This window comes from Saccopteryx bilineata, chromosome 10 (genome assembly GCF_036850765.1).
Source record: "Saccopteryx bilineata isolate mSacBil1 chromosome 10, mSacBil1_pri_phased_curated, whole genome shotgun sequence".
NCBI classification, from domain to species: domain Eukaryota; kingdom Metazoa; phylum Chordata; class Mammalia; order Chiroptera; family Emballonuridae; genus Saccopteryx; species Saccopteryx bilineata.
The window spans coordinates 62,634,396-62,659,520 of NC_089499.1; the positions used below are offsets into that span (position 1 = coordinate 62,634,396).

Sequence of the window (25,125 nt, forward strand, 5' to 3'; positions counted from 1 at the left end):
CTGTCATTGTGAAGGCCAAATTCTTCGGCAGAAGAGCTGAGGAGAAGATTAAGGGTGTTTGTTGATGGGACCTGTGTCCTAGGTGGAAGCCACATGGAGGGAAGTCCATTAAGTGCTCACAAGTGCTTTTGTCTTCTGAGGTTTGTGTAGGTTCTTTGGCACTTCTATCTCCGTACCTGTGTGTCAAAAACCTGCCTAACCGGTTCTAGGAGTTAAGGGTATGAGGGCCTGCGCTCCTCTGCCAACTCCCCTGAGAAAGAAAATATACATGAGGATAGCACCAACATTTAGAGTCTGTTACCTGACTTGAACTTTTCATTTACAAAATGGGATTAAAAAAAAATCACAAAAGCAAGAAAACCTAAACAAAGTTAAATACATAGATTTTGTTTGTTTGTTTGTTTTACTGATGGGCTTGATATACATGAAAGAATGGATATGAAGCAATTCATTTTTACTGAATTTTACTTGTACACTTATTCTTAGGTTACCTAAAACACTTAAATACAAATAAAATGAGCATAGCAAATCATGAAAGCAAATAGCAAGCAACTTTACAAATAATGTAATGTGGACCATATCTGCCCTTATCTAGAGTAAATTGGGCCACAACTAAAAGAACATTCTGCAGCTGTAGACAAAGGTGTGCACATTAAGATTGAGTATTCTACAGATTCACACATGGCTCAATATGTACTATCCATGAGAAACCCATTTGTACTACAGCCCTCTAAGTGCTCCAAAACTTAAAGTACCCACAACAACTACAACTGTGACTGGAATCAATTATCCCTTTTATTCCCCACCAGGACAAACCAATATTTAGGCAGGTTTTTTTGCTTAGACATGGAAGCAATTTTAACACTGGCCTTCGTGAAGCCACAATGTACCAAAAGTACTATGCCAAACATTTATAACTTATGTTAATAATTCCACATTCCATTATCGGCCATCTCAAGATGAAAATATAACTCTCTACATATTAACTGGCTCTATTCCCCTAATATTAAACATAAAAGCCACATGGGAAAGACAGAAATTCCCATAGAATATCATAAATCACAAACAAAAACTATTTGTGGAACAGTATGGATGACAAATGGTCTACTGTGTAAATTTTAGAATGAGGCAGACAGAAGTTTGAAGGCCAGCTAATTAATTTTCTCTTCCTTCTCCTGCTTCAGCTTTGTCTCTTTGGGTATCTGATATCCACAATGTCAAGCTGTCTCTCAGTAATTGCATTATTAGCGTGCTGTCTTTATACGACTCCTCACTTAATATATCAAGTTCAGCAATGGCTTCATCAAAAGCTGTCTTTGACGAGAGCAGGGTTCCTCTGGGGAGTTTGGGACCTCATAATAGAACATAGAGAAGTTAAGGACCAAACCCAATCTGATAGGATGTCTTGGCAGCATTTCCTTTTTGCTGATTTCAAAAGCTTCTTGGTATGCTTTTTGTGACTGATCCACAATCCCTTTCTTGTCATCCCCAGCAGCAATCTCAGCCAAGGAAGGGTAGAAGTCTCCTTTCATTGTCAAGTAGAAGATTTTGCTCTCTGCTTGTGAAGCATTTGGGATCAAGATATTTTACAAAAATGATAGTACATCATTGCAGTATCTCTTAGCTTGGTCTCAATTTTCTCTGTTTTCTTGAGCCATCTGCTGTTTTTCCTCAGCACCTTCCATCTCTTGGTCAATATTTGAGATGTTCCCCCAACATGACCTACAGGCTTTAAAAGCAACTGAGAGAAGATTCCATTCCTTCTTGTATAGTTCAGCTCCTTGCTCAATTACAGACTTCACACAGGCTGCTATGTCATCATATAACTCAGCCTGCTCAGCCAGTTTGGCATTCTGCACCAGCTCATTTTTATCTATGACTGGATGTTCTGTGTCTGGAGTGGGTAGTGGTGGACCAAAGGGGGCTCATTCGTCTCTAGAATTCTACATCTACAATAGTAAAAGTTAAGGAGCACATCAATATAATAGATATTCTCTATCAATTAAAGATGATCAAAAACATTCTGAACCAAGATTTTACTAAGAATAAAATGAGAATCAATCAACTGGAATTAAATTACTTCAAAATATGTTTGCTAGGATAGCCTTTTGTTAATATATTCCAATAAAGCTATACATAATTAGCTAATAGTCTTTAAGCATGAGCTCAATAATCACTCATTATATTGACACATACTTCTAGACTTTCCTCTCATTTTAGATTGCTTCAGAAATAAAGCATTTTTCTGCTTAGTTTATTTAAATAAAATTATAGATCCCTGGCCAGGTAGTTCAGTTGGTTATCCCAATACGCCAAGGTTGTGGATTAGACCCCCAGTCAGAACACACACAAGAATCAGACAATGAATGCATAAACAAGTGGAACAACAAACTGATGTTTCTCTCTGATTTCTCACAAATCATTTAAAAAATTTTTTTAATTAAAATTAAAAAAGAAAGAGGAGACAAAGATAGTGATCAAGTAGGTGGATGTATCAACTTCCACCTCCTAGAACCAAAGTGGATTACAACTTAATTTTAAGAACCATCATCGGTGGATGACGTCAGAGTAATGGCACGGTAGGAAGCGATACCGATAAATCTTCCCCAAAACTCAACAAGATCTTCAACCAGAAACAGAAAAACCTATCCTTAGAGCCTCCAGATGTTTCGCAATACACCCAAAGGTATGGTTGAGTGAAAAATTGGCTAAATATATAATCAAACCCCGAAGGAAATAGGGAGTAAGAAATGCTCCGCCTTCCTCACTAACCTAAACAGGGCGGCTTTCACTGGGAACTGAGAATATAGAAACTGAGGCAGGCAAAGGGGGTGAATAGATCCAGGCCGCAGCACAAACAGCCGAACCAGGTTGTGACACGGAGATCCAAGCCAAGGAAAAACTGTTCCTGTGGCAACCTGGGCAACACAAGCTAACACTTGCGCCAAACCCAGACAAAGAAAAACAAGTGGGGCAGCCATTTTCCCCGATCTCCTGGTCAGCGCGCGCAGATAGTGGGCAAGAGATTCCTTCCAAAACCCCGGGAGTGGGCACCCATGTTGTCCCACAGAGGGGCAGAGTCAGAGGCCTTTGTGTGGGCTGAAAGCGGAATCTCCAGACTGCCCCAGCGCCCTGGGAAAGCCGCACACGGGGAGGGAGCGAGAGCCAATTCCAACCCTGGAACTTTTCCGTGCAGGAGGGGTTTCACTCAGAGTGAGAGGCGGCTGGCCTGATATCCTGGTCGGCGCGCAATGAGAGTGGGCAAGAGACTCCTCTGAGCACCTCAGGAGTGGGCGCCCGTGTTATCCCACAGAGGGGCAGAGTCAGAGGCCTCTGTGTGTGCCAAAAGCGGAATCTCCAGACCACCCCAGCACCCTGGGAAAGCCGCGCACGGGGAGGGAGTGAGAACTAATTCCAACACTGGAACTTTTCCGTGCCGGTGGGGGTTTCACTCAGAGGGTGAGGCAGCCGGCCTGATATCCTGGTCTGCGCACACAGATAGTGAGCGAGAGATTCCTCCGAGTGCCTCAGCAGTGTGCGCCCGTGTTATCCCACAGAGGGGCAGAGTCAGGGGCCTTTGTGTGGGCCAAAAGCAGAATCTCGGGCCGCCCCAGCGCCTTGAAAAAGCCGTGCACGGGGACAGAGCGAGAGCCAATTCCAACGCTGGAACTTTACCATGCGGGTGGGGGTTTCACTCAGAGTGTGACACTGCTGGCCTGATATCCTGATCTGCACGCGCAGACAGTGGGCGAAAGATTCCTCCAAGTGCCTCGGCAGTGCGCGCCCATGTTATCCCAAAGAGTGGCAAAGCCAGAGGTCTTTGAGTGGGAGGAAGACCTGCCTGATTATGCTAGCAGCTCTGACTGACTGAGCCTTACCCAGAGCCCTGTGCTGAGTGGGAATAGAGTGGGGAGTTGCCAGCTTTTTGAGCCTCTTATTATCCAGGCAGAGGCAGCAGCAACCCCATAGCTGGATTATCAGGCTACTAATTGAGGAAGGAAAGACTAGGAGAGAGGCTTCAGGAACATGAACTCTCTCACTGGCGCAGCCTATAAATGCTAATGAGCCTCGACTGCCAATGAGACTAAAGCACAAAACATGACATTGCCATAGAGACTTACCAACTGCAAACCTCTACCTAAGCGTCGCCAAAGGGGCAGAACCCGGGGTACAGAGTCACCGACCAGGAAGAGGGAGAGAAAAGAAAAAGCAAGAAAAAACCTCTCAAAATCAAGAATAATCCGCAAACTTTATAACCTATCCCATTTTATTATATTTGTTCATTTGTTTCTCTTATCTTCATCCTTGATTTTTTTTTCCTCCTCCAATTTGGTTGTTTAACTCTCTACCAGTCTTACTCTCTCCTCTCCTTGAACTACACTACCCATAAGTGTCAAATCTCCCATTATCTTTTCTTTCCTCTTCCTTTCTCTCTATGACCATTGCACTCCAAAACCCTTAATTTTCTATCTCTCTCTCCTCTTTTTTCTTTTTTCTTCTTTTAGTGGTTCCCTCTTTTGTTCTCTCTCTCTCTTTCTTTTCTCCCTCTATATTAGTTTCTTCCTTTCTCCTTTACGTCTCCTCTCATTCAAACCTCAATAACAAACAATATCTTATCTGGGACTCTAACTTATGTTTGTGGCATTTTGGGGGGTTTTTACTTCACCTTTTTAACACACTAGCAGTGCTCCCATCCCTGGCTCTCCATTTTATCTAGTTCTTGTTCCACAAAATACAATAGCAATTTTTAAAACTTGTCTCCCTATTTTCCAGTTTTCCTATTATTCCTCTCTTCATAACTCTTAGTCAACCAACACTTAAAAGCAAATCATTTTATTCTTGACCCAAATTTTTTTCTTATTTGCTTTTTGTGGGTCCATACCCCCTTTTTTTTCTTTTTTTTGCCACTTTATTACTTCTCCTCAATTCAGGCCCTCCATTACAGGCATTGTTTGTTCTATTTAGTCTCAAGAAAGAGGGGAGAGGAGAGGAGAGGAAAAAGGGAAGGGGGGGAATAATTTCCTTTTTTTCAATTTTTATTTTATTTTATTTTTCTTTATTTCATTATTAATTTTTTTAAAAAGAACAACTCTTCGATTTTTTATTTTTAACTTTTATTCTTTATTAAATCTTGTTAATACTATCAACAAAACCACCCTCAGATGCCATTAAGGAAGAGAAAATCGAATATCATAGATACAAAAGAAAGAGAGGTAACACAGATAGATGAGGAAAATTTATGGAGAAAAAATTAAATATATTGGAAACCTTGGAGTTAAATGACAGAGAATTTAAGATAGAAATCCTAAAAATCCTCTGAGATATACAAGAAAACACAGAAAGGCAATTTAGGGAGCTCAGAAAACAACTCTACGAACACAAAGAATATATTTCCAAGGAAATTGAAACTATAAAAACAAATCAAACAGAGATGAAAAACTCAATTCACGAGCTGAAAAATGAGGTAACAAGCTTAGCTAATAGGCCAGATAGAAGAGAGCATTAGTGAAGTAGAAGACAAGCAACCTGAGGCACAACAGAGAGAAGAGGAAAGAGACTCAAAAATTTAAAAAAATGAGATAGCCCTACAAGAATTATCTGACTCCATCAAAAAGAATAACATAATAATAATAGGTATATCAGAGGGAGAAGACAGAGAAAATGGAATGAGAACATACTCAAACAAATAATAGATGAGAACTTCCCAAGCCTGTGGAAAGAACTAAAGCCTCAAATTCAAGAAGCAAACAGAACTCTGAGTTTTCCTAACCCCAACAAACCTACTCCAAGGCACATCATAATGAAATTGGCACAAACCAACAGGAAAGAAAAAATTCTCAAGGCAGCCAGGGAAAAGAAGAATACAACATATAAAGGAAGGCCCATTATATTATCATCAGATTTCTCAGCAGAAACTCTACAAGCTAGAAGAGAGTGGACCCCAATATTTAAAGTCCTGAAAGAGAGAAACTTTCAGCCACGAATCTATATTCATCAAAGCTATCCTTCAAATATGAAGGAGAAATAAAAACATTCACAGATACAGAAAAGATGAGGGAATTTATCATCAGAAAACCCCCACTCCAGGAATTACTAAAAGGGGTTCTCCAATCAGATACAAAGAAAAAAAAACAAAGCCACAAGTAAAAGCTCCACCAAGAACACAATAAAACCAAATTTAAACTGTGACAACAACAAAAAGAAAGGGGGGGAGATGATGGAGATTAACAGTAGCAAAGGACGATGAAGTGCAAAAGTACTCACAAAATAATGCACTACGATAAACAGGGTAGGAACCCTTTTCATTACTTAAAGGTAACCACCATTGAAAAAACCACCACAGAAGCACATGAGATAAAAAAGATAACAACAGAGGAAAGATGTATGGAATACAACCAAATAAAAACAAAAGATAGAAAACCAAAAGAGAAGGATCAAACAAGACACAAAACTAACAGAAAGCAATCTATAAAATGGAGATAGGGAACTCACAAGTGTCAATAATTACATTAAATATAAATGGATTAAACTCACCAATACAAAGGCACAGAGTAGCAGAATGGATTAAAAAAGAAAATCCAACTGTATGCTCCCTACAGGAAACTCATCTAAGTAACAAGGATAAAAACAAATTCAAAGTGAAAGGCTGGAAAACAATACTCCAAGCAAATAACATCCAAAAAACAAAAAAGCAGGCGTAGCAATAATCATATCTGATAATGCTGACTACAAGACAGCAAAAGTACTCAGAGACAAAAATGGCCATTTCATAATGGCTAAGGGGACACTGAATCAAGAAGACATAACAATTCTTAATATATATGCACCAAACCAAGGAGCACCAAAATATATAAGACAGCTACTTATTGACCTTAAAACAAAAACTGACAAAAATACAATCATACTTGGAGACCTCAATACACCGCTGACAGCTCTAGATCGGTCATCCAAACAGAGAATCAACAAAGATATAGTGAGTGGCCTTAAACAAAACACTAGAGCACCTGGATATGATAGACATCTACAGGACATTTCATCCCAAAGTGACTGAGTATACATTTTTCTCCAGTGTACATGGATCATTCTCAAGAATAGACCATATGTTGGGCCACAAAAACATCAGCAAATTCAGAAAAATCGAAGTTGTACCAACCATATTTTCTGATCATAAAGCCTTAAAACTAGAATTCAACTGCAAAAAAGAAAAAAAAATCCCACAAAAATGTGGAAACTAAACAACATACTTTTAAAAAATGAATGGATCAAAGAAGAAATAAGTGCAGAGATCAAAAGATTTATACAGACCAATGAAAATGACAATACGATATATCAGAATCTATGGGATGCAGCAAAAGCAGTGATAAGAGGGAAGTTCATATCACTTCAGGCATATATGAACAAACAAGAGAGAGCCCAAGTGAACCACTTAACTTCACACCTTAAGGAACTAGAAAAAGAACAAAGACAACCCAAAACCAGCCGAAGAAAGGAGATAATAAAAATCAGAGCAGAAATAAATGAAATAGAGTACAGAAAAACTATAGAAAAGATTAATAGAACAAGGAGGTGGCTCTTTGAAAAGATCAACAAAATTGACAAACCCCTGGCAAGACTTACCTAGGAAAAAAGAGAAAGAACTCATATAAACAAAATCCAAAATGAAAGAGGAGAAATCACCACAGACACCGTAGATATACAAATTATTGTAGAATACTATGAAAAACTTTATGCCACTAAATTCAACAACCTAGAAGAAATGGATAAATTCCTAGAACAATACAACCTTCCTAGACTGAGTCAAGAAGAAGCAGAAAGCCTAAACAGACTTATTAGTAGAGAAGAAATAGAAAAAACCATTAAAAACCTCCCCAAAAATAAAAGTCCAGGCCCTGACGGCTATACCAGCGAATTTTATAAAACATTCAAAGAAGTCTTGGTGCCTATTCTACTGAAAGTCTTCCAAAAAATTGAAGAAGAAGCAATACTTCCAAACACATTTTATGAGGCCAACATAACCCTCATACCAAAACCAGGCAAGGATGGCACAAAAAAAGAAAACTACAGACCAATATCTCTAATGAATACAGATGCTAAAATACTAAACAAAATACTAGCAAACCGAATACAACATATTAAAAAGATAATACATCATGATCAAGTGGGATTCATGCCAGAATCTCAAGGATGGTTCAACATATGTAAAACGGTTAACGTAATACACCTTGTCAACAAAACAAAGAACAAAAACCACATGATCTTATCAATAGATGCAGAAAAGGCTCTCGATAAAATACAACACAATTTTATGTTTAAGACTCTCAACAAAATGGGTATAGAAGGAAAATATCTCAACATGATAAAGGCCATATATGATAAACCATCAGCTAACATCATATTAAATGGCACTAAACTGAAGGCTTTCCCCCTTAAATCAGGAACAAGACAGGGTTGTCCACTCTCTCCACTCTTATTTAATGTGGTACTAGAGGTTCTAGCCAGAGCAATCAGACAAGACAAAGAAATAAAAGGCATCCATATCGGAAAAGAAGAAGTAAAGGTATCACTTTTTGCATATGACATGATCCTATACATCAAAAACCCCAAAGAATCCACAAAAAGACTACTAGAAACAATAAGCCAATACAGTAAGTTCGCAGGATACAAAATTAACATACAGAAGTCAACAGCCTTTCTATATGCCAACAATAAAACATTTGAGAACGAACTCAAAAAAATAATCCCCTTCACGATTGCAACAAAAGAAATAAAATACTTAGGAATAAACATAACAAAGAATGTAAAGGACTTATATAATGAAAACTATAAACCATTGTTAAGGGAAATCGAAAAAGATATAATGAGATGGAAGAATATACCTTGTTCTTGGTTAGGAAGAATAAATATAATCAAGATGGCCATATTACCCAAAGCAATATACAAATTTAATGCAATTCCCATCAAAATTCCAATGACATTTTTTAAAGAAATAGAGCAAAAAATCATCAGATTTATATGGAACTATAAAAACCCCGAATAGCCAAAGCAATCCTAAAGAAAAAGAATGAAGCTGGGGGCATTACAATACCTGACTTCAAACTCTATTATAGGGCCACAACAATCAAAAGAGCATGGTATTGGCAGAAAAATAGACACTCAGACCAATGGAACAGAATAGAAAACCCAGAAATAAAACCACAGAGATATAGTCAAATAATTTTTGATAAAGGGGCCAACAACACACAATGGAGAAAAGAAAGCCTCTTCAATAAATGGTGCTGGGAAAACTGGAAAGCCACATGCAAAAGAATGAAACTCGACTACAATCTGTTCCCCTGTACTAAAATTAACTCAAAATGGATCAAAGATCTAAACATAAGACCTGAAACAATTAAGTACACAGAAGAAGACATAGGTACTCAACTCATGGACCTGGGTTTTAAAGAGCATTTTATGAATTTGACTCCACAGGCAAGAGAAGTGAAGGCAAAAATTAATGAATGGGTCTACATCAGACTAAGAAGTTTTTGCTCAGCAAGAGCAAAATAAACAGACAGCCAACTAAATGGGAAATGATATTTTCAAACAACAGCTCAGATAAGGGCCTAATATCCAAAATATACAAAGAACTCATAAAACTCAACAACAAACAAACAATCCAATAAAAAAAATGGGAAGAGGACATGAACAGACACTTCTCCCAGGAAGAAATACAAATGGCCAACAGATATATGAAAAGATGCTCATCTTCTTTAGTTATTAGAGAAATGCAAATCAAAACTGTAATGAGATACCACCTCACACCTGTTAGATTAGCTATTATTAACAAGACAGGTAATAGCAAATGTTGGAGAGGCTGTGGAGAAAAAGGAACCCTCATCCACTGTTGGTGGTAATGTAAAGTAGTACAACCATTATGGAAGAAAGTATGGTGGTTCCTCAAAAAACTGAAAATAGAATTACCTTATGACCCAGCAATCCCTCTACTGGGTATATACCCCAAAAACTCAGAAACATTGATATGTAAAGACACATGCAGCCCCATGTTCATTGCAGCATTGTTCACAGTGGCCAGGACATGGAAACAACCAAAAAGCCAATCAATAGACGACTGGATAAAGAAGATGTGGCACATATACACTATAGAATACTACTCAGTCATAAGAAATGATGACATCGGATCATTTACAGCAAAATGGTGGGATCTTGATAACATTATACGAAGTGAAATAAGTAAATCAGAAAAAAACAGGAACTGCATTATTCCATACATAGGTGGGACATAAAAGTGAAACTAAGAGACATTGATAAGAGTGTGGTGGTTACGGGGGGAGGGGGGAGAGGGAGAAGGAAAGGGGAGGGGGAGGGACACAAAGAAAACTAGATAGAAGGTGACAGAGGACAATCTGACTTTGGGTGATGGGTATGCAACATAATTGAATGACAAGATAACCTGGACTTTTATCTTTGAATATATGTATCCTGATTTATTGATGTCGCCCCATTAAAAATAAAATTATTAAAAAAAAAAAGAACCGCCCTGGCCGGTTGGCTCAGCGGTAGAGCGTCGGCCTAGCGTGCGGAGGACCCGGGTTCGATTCCCGGCCAGGGCACACAGGAGAAGTGCCCATTTGCTTCTCCACCCCTCCGCCACGCTTTCCTCTCTGTCTCTCTCTTCCCCTCCCGCAGCTAAGGCTCCATTGGAGCAAAGATGGCCCGGGCGCTGGGGATGGCTCTGTGGCCTCTGCCTCAGGCGCTAGAGTGGCTCTGGTCGCAACATCGTGACGCCCCGGAGGGGCAGAGCATCGCCCCCTGGTGGGCAGAGCGTAGCCCCATGGTGGGCGTGCCGGGTGGACCCCGGTCGGGTGCATGCAGGAGTCTGTCTGACTGTCTCTCCCTGTTTCCAGCTTCAGAAAAATGAAAAATAAAAAAAAAAAAAAAAAAAAAAGAACCATCATCTACAACATAATCAAATGTCAAAATAATTGGGATATATTTTTTCTGAACATATGTACCCTGATTTATCAATGTCACCCCATTAAAATTAATTTTAAAAAATGCCCAGGGGGGAAAAAAAAGAACCATCATTTGGAAAAACCAACTTTGGACTAAACTAAGAGGACTCTTTAACCAAGGATTACTGAAGAAGCCACACTGAGACTGGTAGGAAAAGTGGAAACATGGAGAGGGCTGCCCAGCTCCCGGCAGCAAACAGCAGCCCAGTGGGACTCGTGTGGTGGGAAGTGTGTTTAGCGGAGAGGGGAGGGTCCTGGGCCCCAGGAACAAAGCCCCAGCCTGCAGCCCTAGAGCCTAGAAGAGGTGTACAAACAGTATTTAGCTGCAAAACAAGCCAGGATACTGTTTGTGAGAAAGAAACAGATTTTTCAGATCCAGGATTCTTCTTAAAGGAACCACACAGAAAACCACTTTCACAACTACTCACCCAGATCTCTGGGGGATGAGTAGAGATAAGAGGACCAGAGTAGCAGAAAGGCACAGGGAGGCACAGGGAGAAACACTTTGAGGGACGGCCAACCTAACCCCTGGGCTGAGTCACTCCACAAATATAAAGTGAATATTTCCCCTGGAACCAATAATACCAGCAAAGGGAAGCAAGACACCAGCCAAACAGAAGCCCTCCTGTGGCACTCAGAGCAGAGTCGCTTAGAAAGAAGGAGCCATCAGGGATACAATATTGAGTGCTAAGGTCTGAGCTGCATCGCCCCACCCACACTGCTGAGTGCTAGCTGGGGGGCAGGCGGTGGCAGGATGTGGAAAGGCAGTCCAGTCGGTGGGGGTGGAAACCGGGCCGGCCATGACTGAGGCCTGGCGTGAGCTCAGTCCTGCCCGGCGAGGCTGGAGGCAGAGGGCAGCTGTGGGGGCAGAAGGGGTGCACGAAAGTGGTCCAACCCAGCTGTGGGCCAGGTAAGCAAGAGCGGTCCTGCCTGCATTCCTGCCCACGGGGGCAGGGTGAAGGCCAAGGATGGCCAGGGCATAGCCTGGGCATGTAAACACAGCCTCCTACCCCCCTGCAGAGGAAAGGCAGAAACTACAGCAACTGCCACAGCGGGTCAGCGCTGACAATGCACATACCCAAACACTCAAGGCAGTGGCAGAGGGGGTGGTGGGCCTGCAGACAGAACACACCTAGGAAACACAGAGGCCATACCCATTAGACTCCTGTGGCCATACCCTTCTTATACACAGACAAAATGAGAAGGCAGAGAAATGCAACCCAAATGAATCAAGAGAAATCCCCAGAAAAGGACTAGGATGAGTTGGATATAACAGATGCAAGTTTAAAATAATAATTGTTAGGATGCTCAAAGATCTGAGAACAACAATGGATTGACATACGAGCACCTAAATAAAGAGATAGCAAGTATAAGAAGGGACATTGAAATACTAAAAAATAATCAGTCAGAAATAACAAATACAATATCAGAAATGAAGACCACATGGAAGGAATTAAAAGCAGAATTGATGAAGCTGAGGATCGAATCAGCGAGTTAGAGGACAAGATAAAGGCACGGAAGCAGTGCAGCAAAAAGAAAAGAGGCTCAAAAAGTCCTACCAGTCTCTCTAAGAAAGCTCTGTGACAACCTGAAGAGAAATAACATCCACATCATAGGGGTTCCTGAAGAAGAAGAGAAAGAACAAGGGATAGAGATCTTGTTCAAAGATCTCATAGCTGAAAACTTCCTTAAATTGATGCAGGAAAAAGTCAAACAGGTTCAAGAAGCACAGAGAATTCCATTAAAGAGAAACCCAAAGAAATCTACACCAAGACACATCATAATTAAAATACCAAAACTAAGAGACAAAGAAAGAATACTAAAAGCTGTAAGAGAAAAGCAGTCTATTACCTACAGAGGAGCCCCCATAAGGATGACATCTGACTTCTCAACAGAAACACTTGAGGCCAGAAAGGAATGGCAAGAAATATTCAAAGTAATGAAGAACAATATATATCCTAAGAATACCAAATCACTGATTCAAAAGGAGAAATGCATCCCCATGTTTATGGCAGCACTGTTCACAATAGCCAAGATCTGGAAACAGTCCAAGTGTCTGTCAGTGGACAAGTGTATTAAAAAGCTTTGGTACATATATACAATGGAATACTATGGGGCTATGAAAAAGAAGAAAATCTTACCTTTTGCGACAACATGGATGGACCTGGAAACTATTATGTTGAGTGAAATAAGCCAGGCAGAAAAGGAAAAATTTCATATGACCTTACTCATTTGAGGAATCCAATAAACAATGTGAACTGAGGAACGGCATTAAGACAGAGGAGGGATAAAAAGGGACCAGAGGAAAAGAGGACAGAGGGAAAGGGGATGATAGGATGGGATATTCCTGAAGGGAAGGGGGGAGGGTGCAATGGGGAGGGGGATAAGGGAAATGTTGAGCAGAATACGGGGTAGGGAGGGATGCATTTGGGGCAACATTAGAATCTATATAAACACAATAAATTAAAATGAATAAAAAGAAAAAGAATTATAGAAAAAATAATTTTCATAATTTACTTCAAAATAAGTATTTAGTATCATATCTAAATAGAATTTTAATTATTATTAAAATACTAATTTTAATTATTTAAAATGCATATAACAGCCTGACCAGGTGGTGGCGCAGTGGATAGAGCGTCGAACTGGGATGCGGAGGACCCAGGTTCGAGACCCCAAGGTCGCCAGCTTGAGCCGGGCTCATCTGGTTTGAGCAAAAAGCTCACCAGCTTGGACCCAAGGTCACTGGCTCGAGCAAGGGGTTACTCGGTCTGCTGAAGGCCCATGGTCAAGGCACAAATGGGGAAGCAATCAATGAACAACTAAGATGTTGTAACGCACAACAAAAAACTAATGATTGATGCTTCTCATCTCTCCATTCCTGTCTGTTCCTGTCTATACCTCTCTCTGACTCTCTCTCTGTCTCTGTAAAAAAAATAAAATAAAGAAAGAAATAAAGAAAATAAATATCAAGTTTAAAAAAAATAAAATAAAAAATAAAGTACATAAAACATATTTACCTGATTTGACATAAGTGTCGAAACACAGTTATAAAATGAATCCAATTTTTCAGGTTTAATGCCTTCCAGTGCTTCCTTCTTGGTAAAAAGACTTATAACCTTTGGATACCATGTGTTCATTATCTTCTCTTCTGCCTTTCTAGCTTGTATTGATAGATCATTTTTCAGTGATTCACAATCAATTGGACCTTTAGCTCTATTTATGAGAAAAATAAATAATTTTAAAGCAAATGATAGATATAGTCTTTTTTATTCATTTATTTTTTTTTAATTTATTGGGTTGACATGGTCCACCTAAAGATATTGGTCTTGATATACAAAATTGTTGAAACAAGATAAATTAAAAATTTTTGAAATCTAAAGAAGAGTTCTGACAATTTATCATTCAGTTTTAAAAATTATAGAATCAAAAATATAAATATTCCAACAGAAGACATTAAAAATTTTAATGTTAATTAATAAATATGGGATCTTACCTAATTCCTGTTAAGTCCAGCAAAGATGTATTAGCAAATGTCTTATAACCAAGGTCCAGTAACATTTTCATAACTGGATGAACAATGTGCAAATTAGCTAATATTTGACTTCTTGTATGCAGATAACTAGAATGCCATGGATTAGAATAATCCAGGCCTCTGGAAAAACAGTATACCATATTAATAAGAACTCAAACAATATACTCTAACTTATAGGAATAATATTTATGATATGAAATTAATATTAAAGTGAGAAGACTGGGGATTGAGAAAAGAAAAATGTGGTCAGACATGGGAGCCTGAGGAGATAATATGTAATAAATATACATCAAAATCTTGAAAAAGTGCATTGTCTTCAGAGAGAACAAAGGTCATTTAAATTTTTTTTCTAATTAAATTTATTGTGTACAACTTTATAATACAACATCTGTATATTCCATTGTGTGCTCACCACCATAAGTCTAGCCACCATATATTTGACCCTTTACCCTTTTCATCCTCCCTCACCCTCTTCCTCTCTGGTAACTACCATACTGAGAACTCGAGTTCATTTGTAGGTAAGAAAGGCTGATGGGCTGGGCATAAGTGCCCTGGTAACTTCCACAGTGCTCTGGCTCAGTTACCTTGGATAGAGATAAATGAATGCAGTCCTTAGTACTGGGTCGAAGAGATGGAGAAATTTATCTGGCATACACCAAATCTTACTTAAGGTCTAGTTGAACTATATACATCCATATAGGTTTCCCTGACTGTGTAGGCATCAACTAGACAAGCACAGTAGACGATATTTTGGGGGAAGGAGTGAAAACAGTAGTACTATTTTTTAGGTGTGTTCAAAATACCTTTGGGTTTCACAGTTGTAGACTTAAATGTAAGGTCAGTTAATTTTCAATCTGATATCCAAACCTAGATGCAGCACTGTTTTTTAAAATAATTTACTCACAAAGGGAATTCAGGTAAAGGGCTTCCTTCATCTTCAAGCCATTGAACTGGAGGTTTTCTGAGGACACTCTTCACTAAAATACATATATGTATTAATACTTCTTGAAAATCCTTGCAAGACCTACTCAAATCAAAGTTTCTAATTTTTGATATTTGATATTGGATGGTACAGTTTACTGTGCATTAAAATGAATTTAAGAAAAAATTCCACTCTGGGCTTGCCCAGGCAAAGCATACACAGCAAGCAAGCAATGAACAACTAAAGTGAAGCAATTATGAGTTGATATTTCTTGCTCTCACTGCCCCACCTCTCTGTAAAAATCAATAAATAAAATCTTTTTTAAAAGAAAAAGAAAAAAAGGAATATAGAAAAAATTCCTTTATCTGAAACAAAATCATGCTCTTGATACTATCTTGGCCTTACTTTGGAGGTGAATTCAGATACAGTAAAGCTTTAGTAAGTTCTCAGTTTTTTGCTTTCTGTCTACTCAAAAGTCACTGGTATGGCCACTTAAGAAAATTTATTCCAATAAAAATTGAAAAGGTTAAATTCCTAATAAATTTCCCCAAATTCAATAATATTATCTTACAGTCCAATCAGTAGTACAGCAAAAATTCTAAAGACAAAGTAAAAAATCAAAAAGCTATTTAGCTAATAAGTATATAAGAAAAATTACAAAAATGACCTTAAATTATCAATATTTTAACATTATAGGCTCAAAATAAATACTTAAATAAAAATATCTAAGAATAGATATAGCTAACTATAAAACATTCATTATTTACATTTCTGCTTTTGATTGGGAGTTGCAGGGGAGTAAAGGTATTATATATTGCTTACCCAGATATCTCTTCATGCTTTTTTCAAAGTCATTTGAGACCTCATCTATGAGACTTTGAATGAGTTCTTCACTTTTTTTCCCTTCTTTTAAAGACTCAGGTACCAGCATTAACATATGATCCAGCCATTCCTGCTGAATAGGTACTATAGGACTACTTTCTACACATTGCTTCATATAAATATAGTTGAACTAAAAACATAATAAGAAAAAATTAAATGTTCTAAATGGTATAGCATTTAAATGTAACTCCTGAGTTATGTTCTCAAGACGATATTTTTTCAGAATAAAAACATCTTGCAAAATAACATATTTTCACAATAAAAACACTTTACCCAAAAGTATAATCTACAAAGATGCCATTTTATAGTCTTCTTTACGTATGGTGAGTTCTTGCCTAATTAATGTTCTTACTAAACTTTTCATTTATTCAAGTCAAAACAAAGATCCTTTGTCTAATATACACTGTTTCTGGTCCCTGGTGATTCCCTGAGATGCTGCTCCACCCAACCTGGGGGCCCAACCAAGTCACTTCCAGTGCCATTTCCATAAAAGGCCTGTCCTTTATCACATACTGTGGACTTTCCTAAAATCTCTTAAAGGTCCACAAACTCCTAAGAAAGCAGGATGTGGCCTCAATATTAACCTGTACCTCTTGCTAAGCAGCCCCAAGTGTAGCACTAGTGGCGGCCAGCCTCAGGTCTCAGCTTGTCCTCTCCTGAGCACCTCTAAGCACAAGCAGCAAACATCTACACATCACTTTGTAGATCATGCCAGGTGGCCCTGGGCAGGGTACAGGCAACGGTTGACCTTTATCATGCACATCCTGCAGGGGGGGGGGGGGGGAGCCAGCACATTCAGTGGATAGCTTCAGACCAAACCAGAGTACCACCCAAGCACTTCTATGAGCAACACACTCAAGGGTTGGACTGAGCAGGTACCAGAATCCAGATAAAGAAAATCTTGCATTATGGGGTGGGCCACTGCACAATATCTCCTCTGCTGTAGTCACAACTGGTCCTTGCAGCCAATCAGCCTGGGGGTCAATCCATCCCACTGACATACCAACAGCAATCAAGGCTCAATTACAATAGGAGGGTGCACACTGCCCACATGGGAACGCACCTGGAGTAACCTACTCAGGTGACTGAAGATGTTGTGTCATTGGGCCCCACAGGACACTGCCTATATAAAACACTCTACCAAGACTGAGACACATATAAGATCTACCTAATACATAAAAACAAACACAGGGAGGCAGCTAAAATGAGGAGACAAAGAAACATGTCCCAAAAGAAACTCCAGAAAGAACTAAATAAAATGAAGACAAAGAGTCTACCAGATGCAGAGTTCAAAATAATGGTTATAAGGATGCTCAATGAACTTAGGGGAAGAATAAACTCAGTGAGAACTTTAACAAAGAGATAGGAAACATAAAAGTGGACATAAAAAATATATAAAAAAAGGACCAATCAGCCTGACCAGGTGGTGGCACAGTGGATAGGGCATCGACCTGGGACACTGAGCACCTAAGTTTGAAACCCCAAGATCGCTGGCTTTGAGTGTGGGTTTACCAGCTTGAGTGCAGGGTCACTGGCTGGAGTGTGGGATCATAGACATGACCCCATGATCACTGGCTTTAGCCCAAAGGTTGCTGGCTTGAACCCAAGATCGCTGGCTTGAGCAAAGGCGTCACTGGCTCAGCTGGAATGCCTCGGTCAAGGCATGTATGATAAAGCAATCAAAGAACAACTAAAGTGACACAACAAATAAGGATAGTTTAAATGGATTCTGGGACAACATTAAACCTAACAACATTCACATCATGTGGGTACCAGAAGAAGACAGCAAAGATTGAAAACTTATTTGAAAAAATAATGACAGAAAATTTCCCCAACTTGGCAAAAGAAATAGACACACAAGTCTGGGAAGCAGCACAGAATCCCAAACAAACTGAATCCAAAAAGCCCATCACCAAAACACATTATAATTAAAATGTCAAAGGTTAAAGACAAGAAGAGAATGTTAAAAGCAGCAAGAGAAAAGAAAAGCAATTACTTGAGAGGGAGCTTCCATAAGACTGATTTCTCAACAGAAACTTTGTAGGCCTGAAGGGGTTGGCATAAAATATTCAAAGTAATAAAAAGCAAGAACCTACAATCAAGATTATTCAGCAAAGCTATCATTTGAAATCAAAGGACAAATAAGAGTTTCCCAGATAACAAAAAGGTAAAGGAGTTCATCACCACCAAACCAATATTGCAAGAAATGTTAAAGGATTTACTCAAAAGAAGAAAGGAGAAAGAGGAGGAGGAGGAGGAATAAAAAATATGAATAAAATGGCAATAAATACATATCTATGAACAATTACTTTAAATGCAAATTGATTAAATCAAGACACTGAGTGGCTGAAAGAATAAGAAAACAAGACCAATACATATACTGTCTACAAAAGATTCAAACTGAAAGTAATGGGATAGAAAAAGATATTTATGAAATAAAAATTTATGAAAGAAAAAGAAAAGCTAGGGTAGCAATGTTTATACCAGACAACACAGACTATAAACAAAGGCTATAAAGGACCCAGCAATTCCACTTCTAGGTATTAATCCAAAGAAAACCAAAACACTAAGCCAAAAAGACATATTGTTGGGCAGATGAAATATATTATGCTCACTTTGTTAAAGATGGTGCTGCCCACGGGGAGGCCCATTGCCCAGGGGATTGTATTGGTTGCCCTTCTTGCTCAGGATGGGCGTGATTATATTAATGTGTGTTGGGGACAGGCTGTAAGCAGGCAGAATCCTTATAGCCTAAGGTTTATTTTTAAAACTAAGCCTTTCCCACCCTTTTTGATGTGGGGTGGTACACTCTCAAGAGGAATTCCATTATGCCTCAGATAAGTGACTTTGTATCAGAGACTTCCTTGTTTGTATATTGGATTAAAGGTTTTGATTTCTATACTATAAAGTGAGGCAGATCGGGAACTTGCTCTCTCTCGGTTCCTGAGATTAGCATTAGAGAGGAGAGTAGAAAAGGAGAGCAGAGAAAGGTCACGTGGAGGAAAGGAGAAGCAGCCAAGATGGCAGAATGCTGAAGGAGAAGCCAGTTGTGCAGAGTTTGTGCAGAGAGAAGGAGATGGGGAACAGAGGTGAATAAGGCTAGTGAGCTAGAAACCTTTGATTCTAGGAAACTCAGATAAGTCAGTAGCTTTGTGAGCACTGAATGAATGGGTTTTGGAGCCTAGTGTGTGTTTTTACTTGCCCACCAGGTGCAAGCTAGGATTAAAGGTATTGGTCCTCCAGTTCTTGGCTCCGTTGTTTCATTACCATCTGTCTGAATCCAATGTGAACCTGCATGGGCCAGGCGGCTGTGATGGTGGCCATGGCAACAATGTAATTCTTAAAACCCATATTGCCATCAATTACATGACTGTTCCTTTGGGCAGAGAAAATAAAAATCTCAATTTCTAAATTTCTTTCTTTTCTAGAATGGCACTTAGCAGGTGGTTTTAGAAGGAGCTAGTTTGTATTAGTTTCTTTGAATATTTTCAAAACAATAAATATTTAAAAAAACAAACTCACTCCTTTCTTTTTAATTTCACTGGTCATCTGTCAAAAGCAAACAAAAGAGATAATTAAATCAAGGGAAAACTTTTTAAGTAATTTTTAAATTAAAATATAGTTTAATTATATGTAAATATCCTTTAAAATACTAGTTATATTAAAAATTGTTTATAATAAGAATAAAAACAGTACAAGAATAAAATTTTTAAAGACAAAATATAAACTTACAGTTGGAGGATACTCTGGCTCTGGTGATGAAGGTGTTCTTTTATCTAGTGTTCTGTCTAAATTTCTTTTGGCTCTATCAATTCTGAAATATAAAGTTTAAAATTGTGTGTATCTCTTGAAGATAACATTAAGGTATGTTATTAAAACATTACAATTTCAACATTTTTTAAACTATACTTAAAGAAGCGAGACTCACAAGTTTGTTATCTTACTGAATATTTTGAGAAATAAATCTCAAAGGCCATATTAATGAGACCTTAATTTTCCAATTATTCATGTATAATACAAAAGGATGAGATTAAAAAATAAAAATCGACCAGGCGGTGGCGCAGTGGATAGAGTGTCGGACTGGGATTCCGAGGACCCAGGTTCAAGACCCCGAGGTCGCCAGCTTGAGCGCGGGCTCATCTGGTCTGAGTAAAGATCACCAGCTTGGACCCAAGGTCGCTGGCTCGAGCAAGGGGTTAATGAACAACTAAGGTGTTGTAATGCAGAACGAAAAACTAATGATTGATGCTTCCCATCTCTCCGTTCCTGTTTGTCTGTCCCTGTCTATCCCTCTCTCTGTCTCTGTAAAAAAAAAAAAAAGAAATCAAACTTTTTAAGGCCCTAGGTAGTTAGCTCAGTTGATTAGAGCATTGTCCCAAAATGCCAAGTTGTGGGTTTGATCCCTGGTCGGGCACATATGGGAAGCAAGTAATGAATGCATAACTAAGTGGAACAACAAATGAATGCTTCTCTCTTTCTCTCTCTCTCCCTTCTTCTATCTCTCTAAAAAAATCAATCAAAAATTTTTTTTCAATTATAATTTGACAATTTTTAAGTTAATCCTGATGATTGTGAGCACGTATATGCATTGTCTCTGTTTATTACCACCCTGTCAGAAAAGCCTTCCCTTACCCCTTATATTAAGTTACACTTCCTTCACTACCCATCCCTTTTATTCTCACTTACCTTGCTTCATAGCATTTACCACCATTTGACATATTAAATGTTGTAAAACATTTTATTCATTTTCTTATCCCCAATGCCCTGTATAGTAGCTGGCACAGAGTAGGTGCTCAATACACAGTATTGAATGTATAAATTTATCACCCAAAACATATAACTTCATCTTTAAATAAAGTTATGTCATCGTATAATCAGGTCACCAAAGATTTGTTGAAGGCTTATATCATGCAAGACACTACACTGTTTTATTAAAATATAGCAGCAACAAATCTCAAGTAATTTATAAACTGAAAGAATGAACAGATAAAAACAGAATGAAAGGTATGGACCCTGATGGTTCAGAGGAGGGAAAGTCACTTCTACCTGGAGATATCTGTGAAGGCTGCAAGAACAAGTTACTCATCTATAATATACAGATAACAACAGTACCCAATTATAGGACTATTGTGAGAGATATAGGTGAAGTAATCAAAACAATGCTTAAAGTAAGTACTGATTAGTGTAAGCATTATGTATCATTTAATATCATTATGATTACTTTTCCAACTGTTTTCCTAATTGAGATTTATTATGATATTTTGCCTATGAACAACCTAAACAGTTAGAACTTTTTCTCTTTTTTTGTATTTTTCCGAAGTGGGGGGGGGGGGCAGCTCCTGCATGCGCCCGACTGGGATATCCACCCGGCATGCCCATTGTTGCTCCACTGCAGTCAGAGCCATTCTAGCACCTGAGGTGGAGGCCATGGAGCCATCCTCAGCACCGGCCCAACTTTGCTCCCATGGAGCCTTGGCTGCAGGATGGGAAGAGAAAGAGAGAAAGGAGAGAGGGAGGGGTGGAAAAGCAGATGGGCGCCTCTCCTGTGTGCCCTGGCCAGGAATCAAACCTGGGACTTCCACACGCGAGGCCGACACTCTACCGCTGAGCCACTGGTCAGGGCAACAGTTAGAACTTTTTATTTTATTTTTATTTAAGTATTTTTAAATTATTAGATAAATTAAACCTTTATTACTAGATAAATTGAACATTTCAATGTAAAAAATACTTTGAAGTACAATAAGAAACTTCAGGGTTTTTGTTTGTTTTATAGTGAGAGAGAGAGAGACTGTGTGAGAGACAGGAAGGGAGAGAATGAGAAGCACAAACTCATAACTAAACCACTTTAGTTGTTTCCTGATTGCTTCTCATACATGCCTTGATGGGGTGGGGGGTGCTTCAGCAGAGCCAGTGACCCCCTGCTCAAGCCAGAGACCTTGGGCTCAAGCCAGAGACCATGGGATCCTGTTGATCCCACACTCAAGCTGGCAACCCTGTGCTCAAGTTGGCAAGCTTGCGCTTGCCAACTACCTTGGGGTTTCAACCTGAGACCTCAGCATTCCATGTTGACGCTCTATTCATGTCACATCGGTCAGGCAAAAATTTAGATATTTTTATAACCTTGAGGTAGGGAGAGATTCTTTTATAAGGATGATGTCATGACAGAAACCAAAAATGAAAATTTTTAAGTTCTCTGCAATTAAAAAACTTAAAAATTAAAAACAAATGAAAATATGGGAGATACATATTTAACACATTATCTTGGCAAATGATTCCTGCACAACAAGCCCTGAAAGAAAAATGAGCTATGGACCGGAGTAGAGAGTTCACAAAGAACTAATACAAATACCAAAAAACATATGGAAAAAAAATTAAAAAATTAAAAAAATAAAAAAATTAAAAAAAAACATATGAAAAGTGTTCTACTCCAGTACTAATTAGGGAAGAGCAAGTAAAACATCAGGGAGATCTTATTATTTCCCCTTTCAAACTGGGAACAATGATAAAATACTAACACCCAATGTGGGTGATGGTGTGGGGAAGAGGATGTTCTTTAATACATTGCTGACAGGAATGAAAATTTACCCCTCACAAGGCAATCTGACAATATGTGAAGGGTATATATCTTGTTTCAACGAATTTAACTTAAAGATATAAAGATGTGTGTAAGAAGTCAGCTACTGGGATATTTATCACAGCATTCTGTAAATATATCAAAAGGAGGATTGATTAAATACTTTATGGTGTAGAGCTAACAGTGGAAAACATATATGATGTAGAAATGTACTTATTGACATAAAAGACCTTCACAATGTACAGTGATACCTTGGTTTTTGTTGATAATCTGTCCAAAAACAATCAGTGAAATCCAAAACTGACAAAAACTGAAGCAATTATTTCCATATTATCAATGTAAATCCAATTACTGTATTAGTACTTGTGATCAATTTAAAAAGGCACAAAAACACTGGAAAGTAATAGAATTATTTCTCTAGATGCCCTGGGTGATGCTCACACAACAGGAAACAACCCCACACTGAGCAGGAGAACACGTGGGTCGCCCTTTGTTTTCGCAAAATTAGCAGCGAAGTCACGTGGGCACGCCGACAAAATCCGAGGCAACCCACGAAAACTGAGACAAATATTTCACAGAAAAAATCAACAAAAACTGAAACTGTTGACGGTAACCAAAGTCAACAAAAACCGAGGCATTACTGTATTTCAAATGAAAATACAAAGCTTACACAACAGAATGTTTAGCATGGGTGTATAAAGCTTTTTAAAACAATACAAACACTAATCATTTCACTTGAATTCCAAACAAGAATTACTATTATGCTACTTACACTAACTGATTGATTGTCTTCTTCTGCTCCTTGGATCTTCTGTAATTCAGCAGCTTAATCTGTGTTGACGTGTTAACACCTATGTCTTCAGGGAGATGGACGATGGGAGGTAACTTCAACTTCAGAGCCTCCTTTTCTGCTGCAATGGCAGCTTTGTTTGGACCTGCCATCTTCAACCCCTAAAGATTAAAATATTCTACACTATGAAGAGAAAAAGTACATAAATCCATTATTGTATAGCCTCAATATATTCGTAACATCTTATATATTAGTACCCAGAACTCTAGGCCTTTTTATTTATTTATTTACTTACTTACTTATTTATTTATAACTGCATATTATTTTTTATTGAATTTATTGGGGTGACACTGGTCTGCAAAACCACACAGGTTTTAAGTGTACAACTCCCTGGGCTGTTTTGGGCCTTCCTTACAAGGGCTGTATTAGTCTAAAGAATGGCAGTTAAAATAAAAGGGCAGGGATGCTGTTAGAGCTCTAACCATCCACTTGCTATGAAAAAATGAAACCAGTCACTTCTAGGTTAGGGCTTCAGTTTCCTCAAGGATAAGGTAACCAACTTTTTTACAATGACAAGGAGGACAAAAATAAATTGAAGAAAACAATATCGTAAATAAAAGCAACATTTTATTCACTGCAACTATAATACATTATAATATGATAAATGCATAATATAAATATTTGTAATATTTTATATTGTAATTATGTTTACACATCTATTAATTTTTAATAATAACTGTAAGAAAAAAGTACTCATTTAGATACAAATACGTCACATCACACGCAATGGATCGACTCTGCATCAATCGAATATGGACATTTACAGATTAGTCTTCTAAAATCAAAAACAAGGACATGTAGGAGGACACTTTTTGAGGAAAGATGGAACTTACAAAAAAAGAACTGTCCTCCACAAAGGAGAACGATTGGTCACCTTACTCAAGGATGAAATTACAGTTCTAAAATTCTGGGTTCAAGTTTTCCTTAAGATGCAAATCACAACAGTAACAACAAAATCCAATTGTAGAGGTATAATCCCTCTCCCCAAAAACCAATTTAATATCATTAACATTTAAATAACATTGTATTTTAGTCTTGCTACCTTCTTAGAAAGTGATACTATGATTAAGCAAAAAATAGGCATACTTAATGCGTAGAAAATCTAAAGTGCCATGTGAATGCTGAACAATTATCTGTGATGCCGACTGCATATACAAAGGATTCCCATAGAATTTGGTGATTCCTGCCTTGAAAAAGAAGGTATTTTTGCTGGCACCCAATTTGCGACCTCCCAGTCTGGGAGAGGCCTGAATAGCTAAGAACAAGAAAGTACCTCTTTGTTTTTCACAACTTCCCAGCTGCGCAGATAAGAGGGAACCAACTGTTCAGTGAGCTTCTCCTCTGGTGAAAGAA

At 38.4% G+C, this 25,125-nt stretch overlaps 1 protein-coding gene, 1 non-coding gene and 1 pseudogene across 2 annotated transcripts in view; all 3 read right to left on the reverse strand.

Annotated features, from left to right (window-relative positions):
• The window catches only part of DNAH12 (dynein axonemal heavy chain 12), a 376,621-nt gene extending 351,496 nt beyond the window's left edge, over positions 1 to 25,125 (reverse strand). Inside the window, exons 1-8 of the mRNA XM_066245398.1 lie at positions 25,046 to 25,125; positions 23,695 to 23,895; positions 20,081 to 20,162; positions 19,871 to 19,897; positions 16,289 to 16,478; positions 15,449 to 15,521; positions 14,506 to 14,664; positions 14,030 to 14,225 (exon numbers count right to left, since the gene is read on the reverse strand). Coding sequence (XP_066101495.1) covers positions 14,030 to 14,225; positions 14,506 to 14,664; positions 15,449 to 15,521; positions 16,289 to 16,478; positions 19,871 to 19,897; positions 20,081 to 20,162; positions 23,695 to 23,864 — 897 coding nt within the window. The 5' untranslated portion in view covers positions 23,865 to 23,895; positions 25,046 to 25,125. The remainder of the gene's footprint in view (positions 1 to 14,029; positions 14,226 to 14,505; positions 14,665 to 15,448; positions 15,522 to 16,288; positions 16,479 to 19,870; positions 19,898 to 20,080; positions 20,163 to 23,694; positions 23,896 to 25,045) is intronic.
• On the reverse strand, positions 1,095 to 11,814 carry LOC136314556 (14-3-3 protein zeta/delta pseudogene; annotated as a pseudogene).
• TRNAA-CGC (transfer RNA alanine (anticodon CGC)) lies at positions 21,897 to 21,971 on the reverse strand. Its single transcript has one exon. It is a non-coding gene; the product is annotated as a tRNA-Ala (tRNA).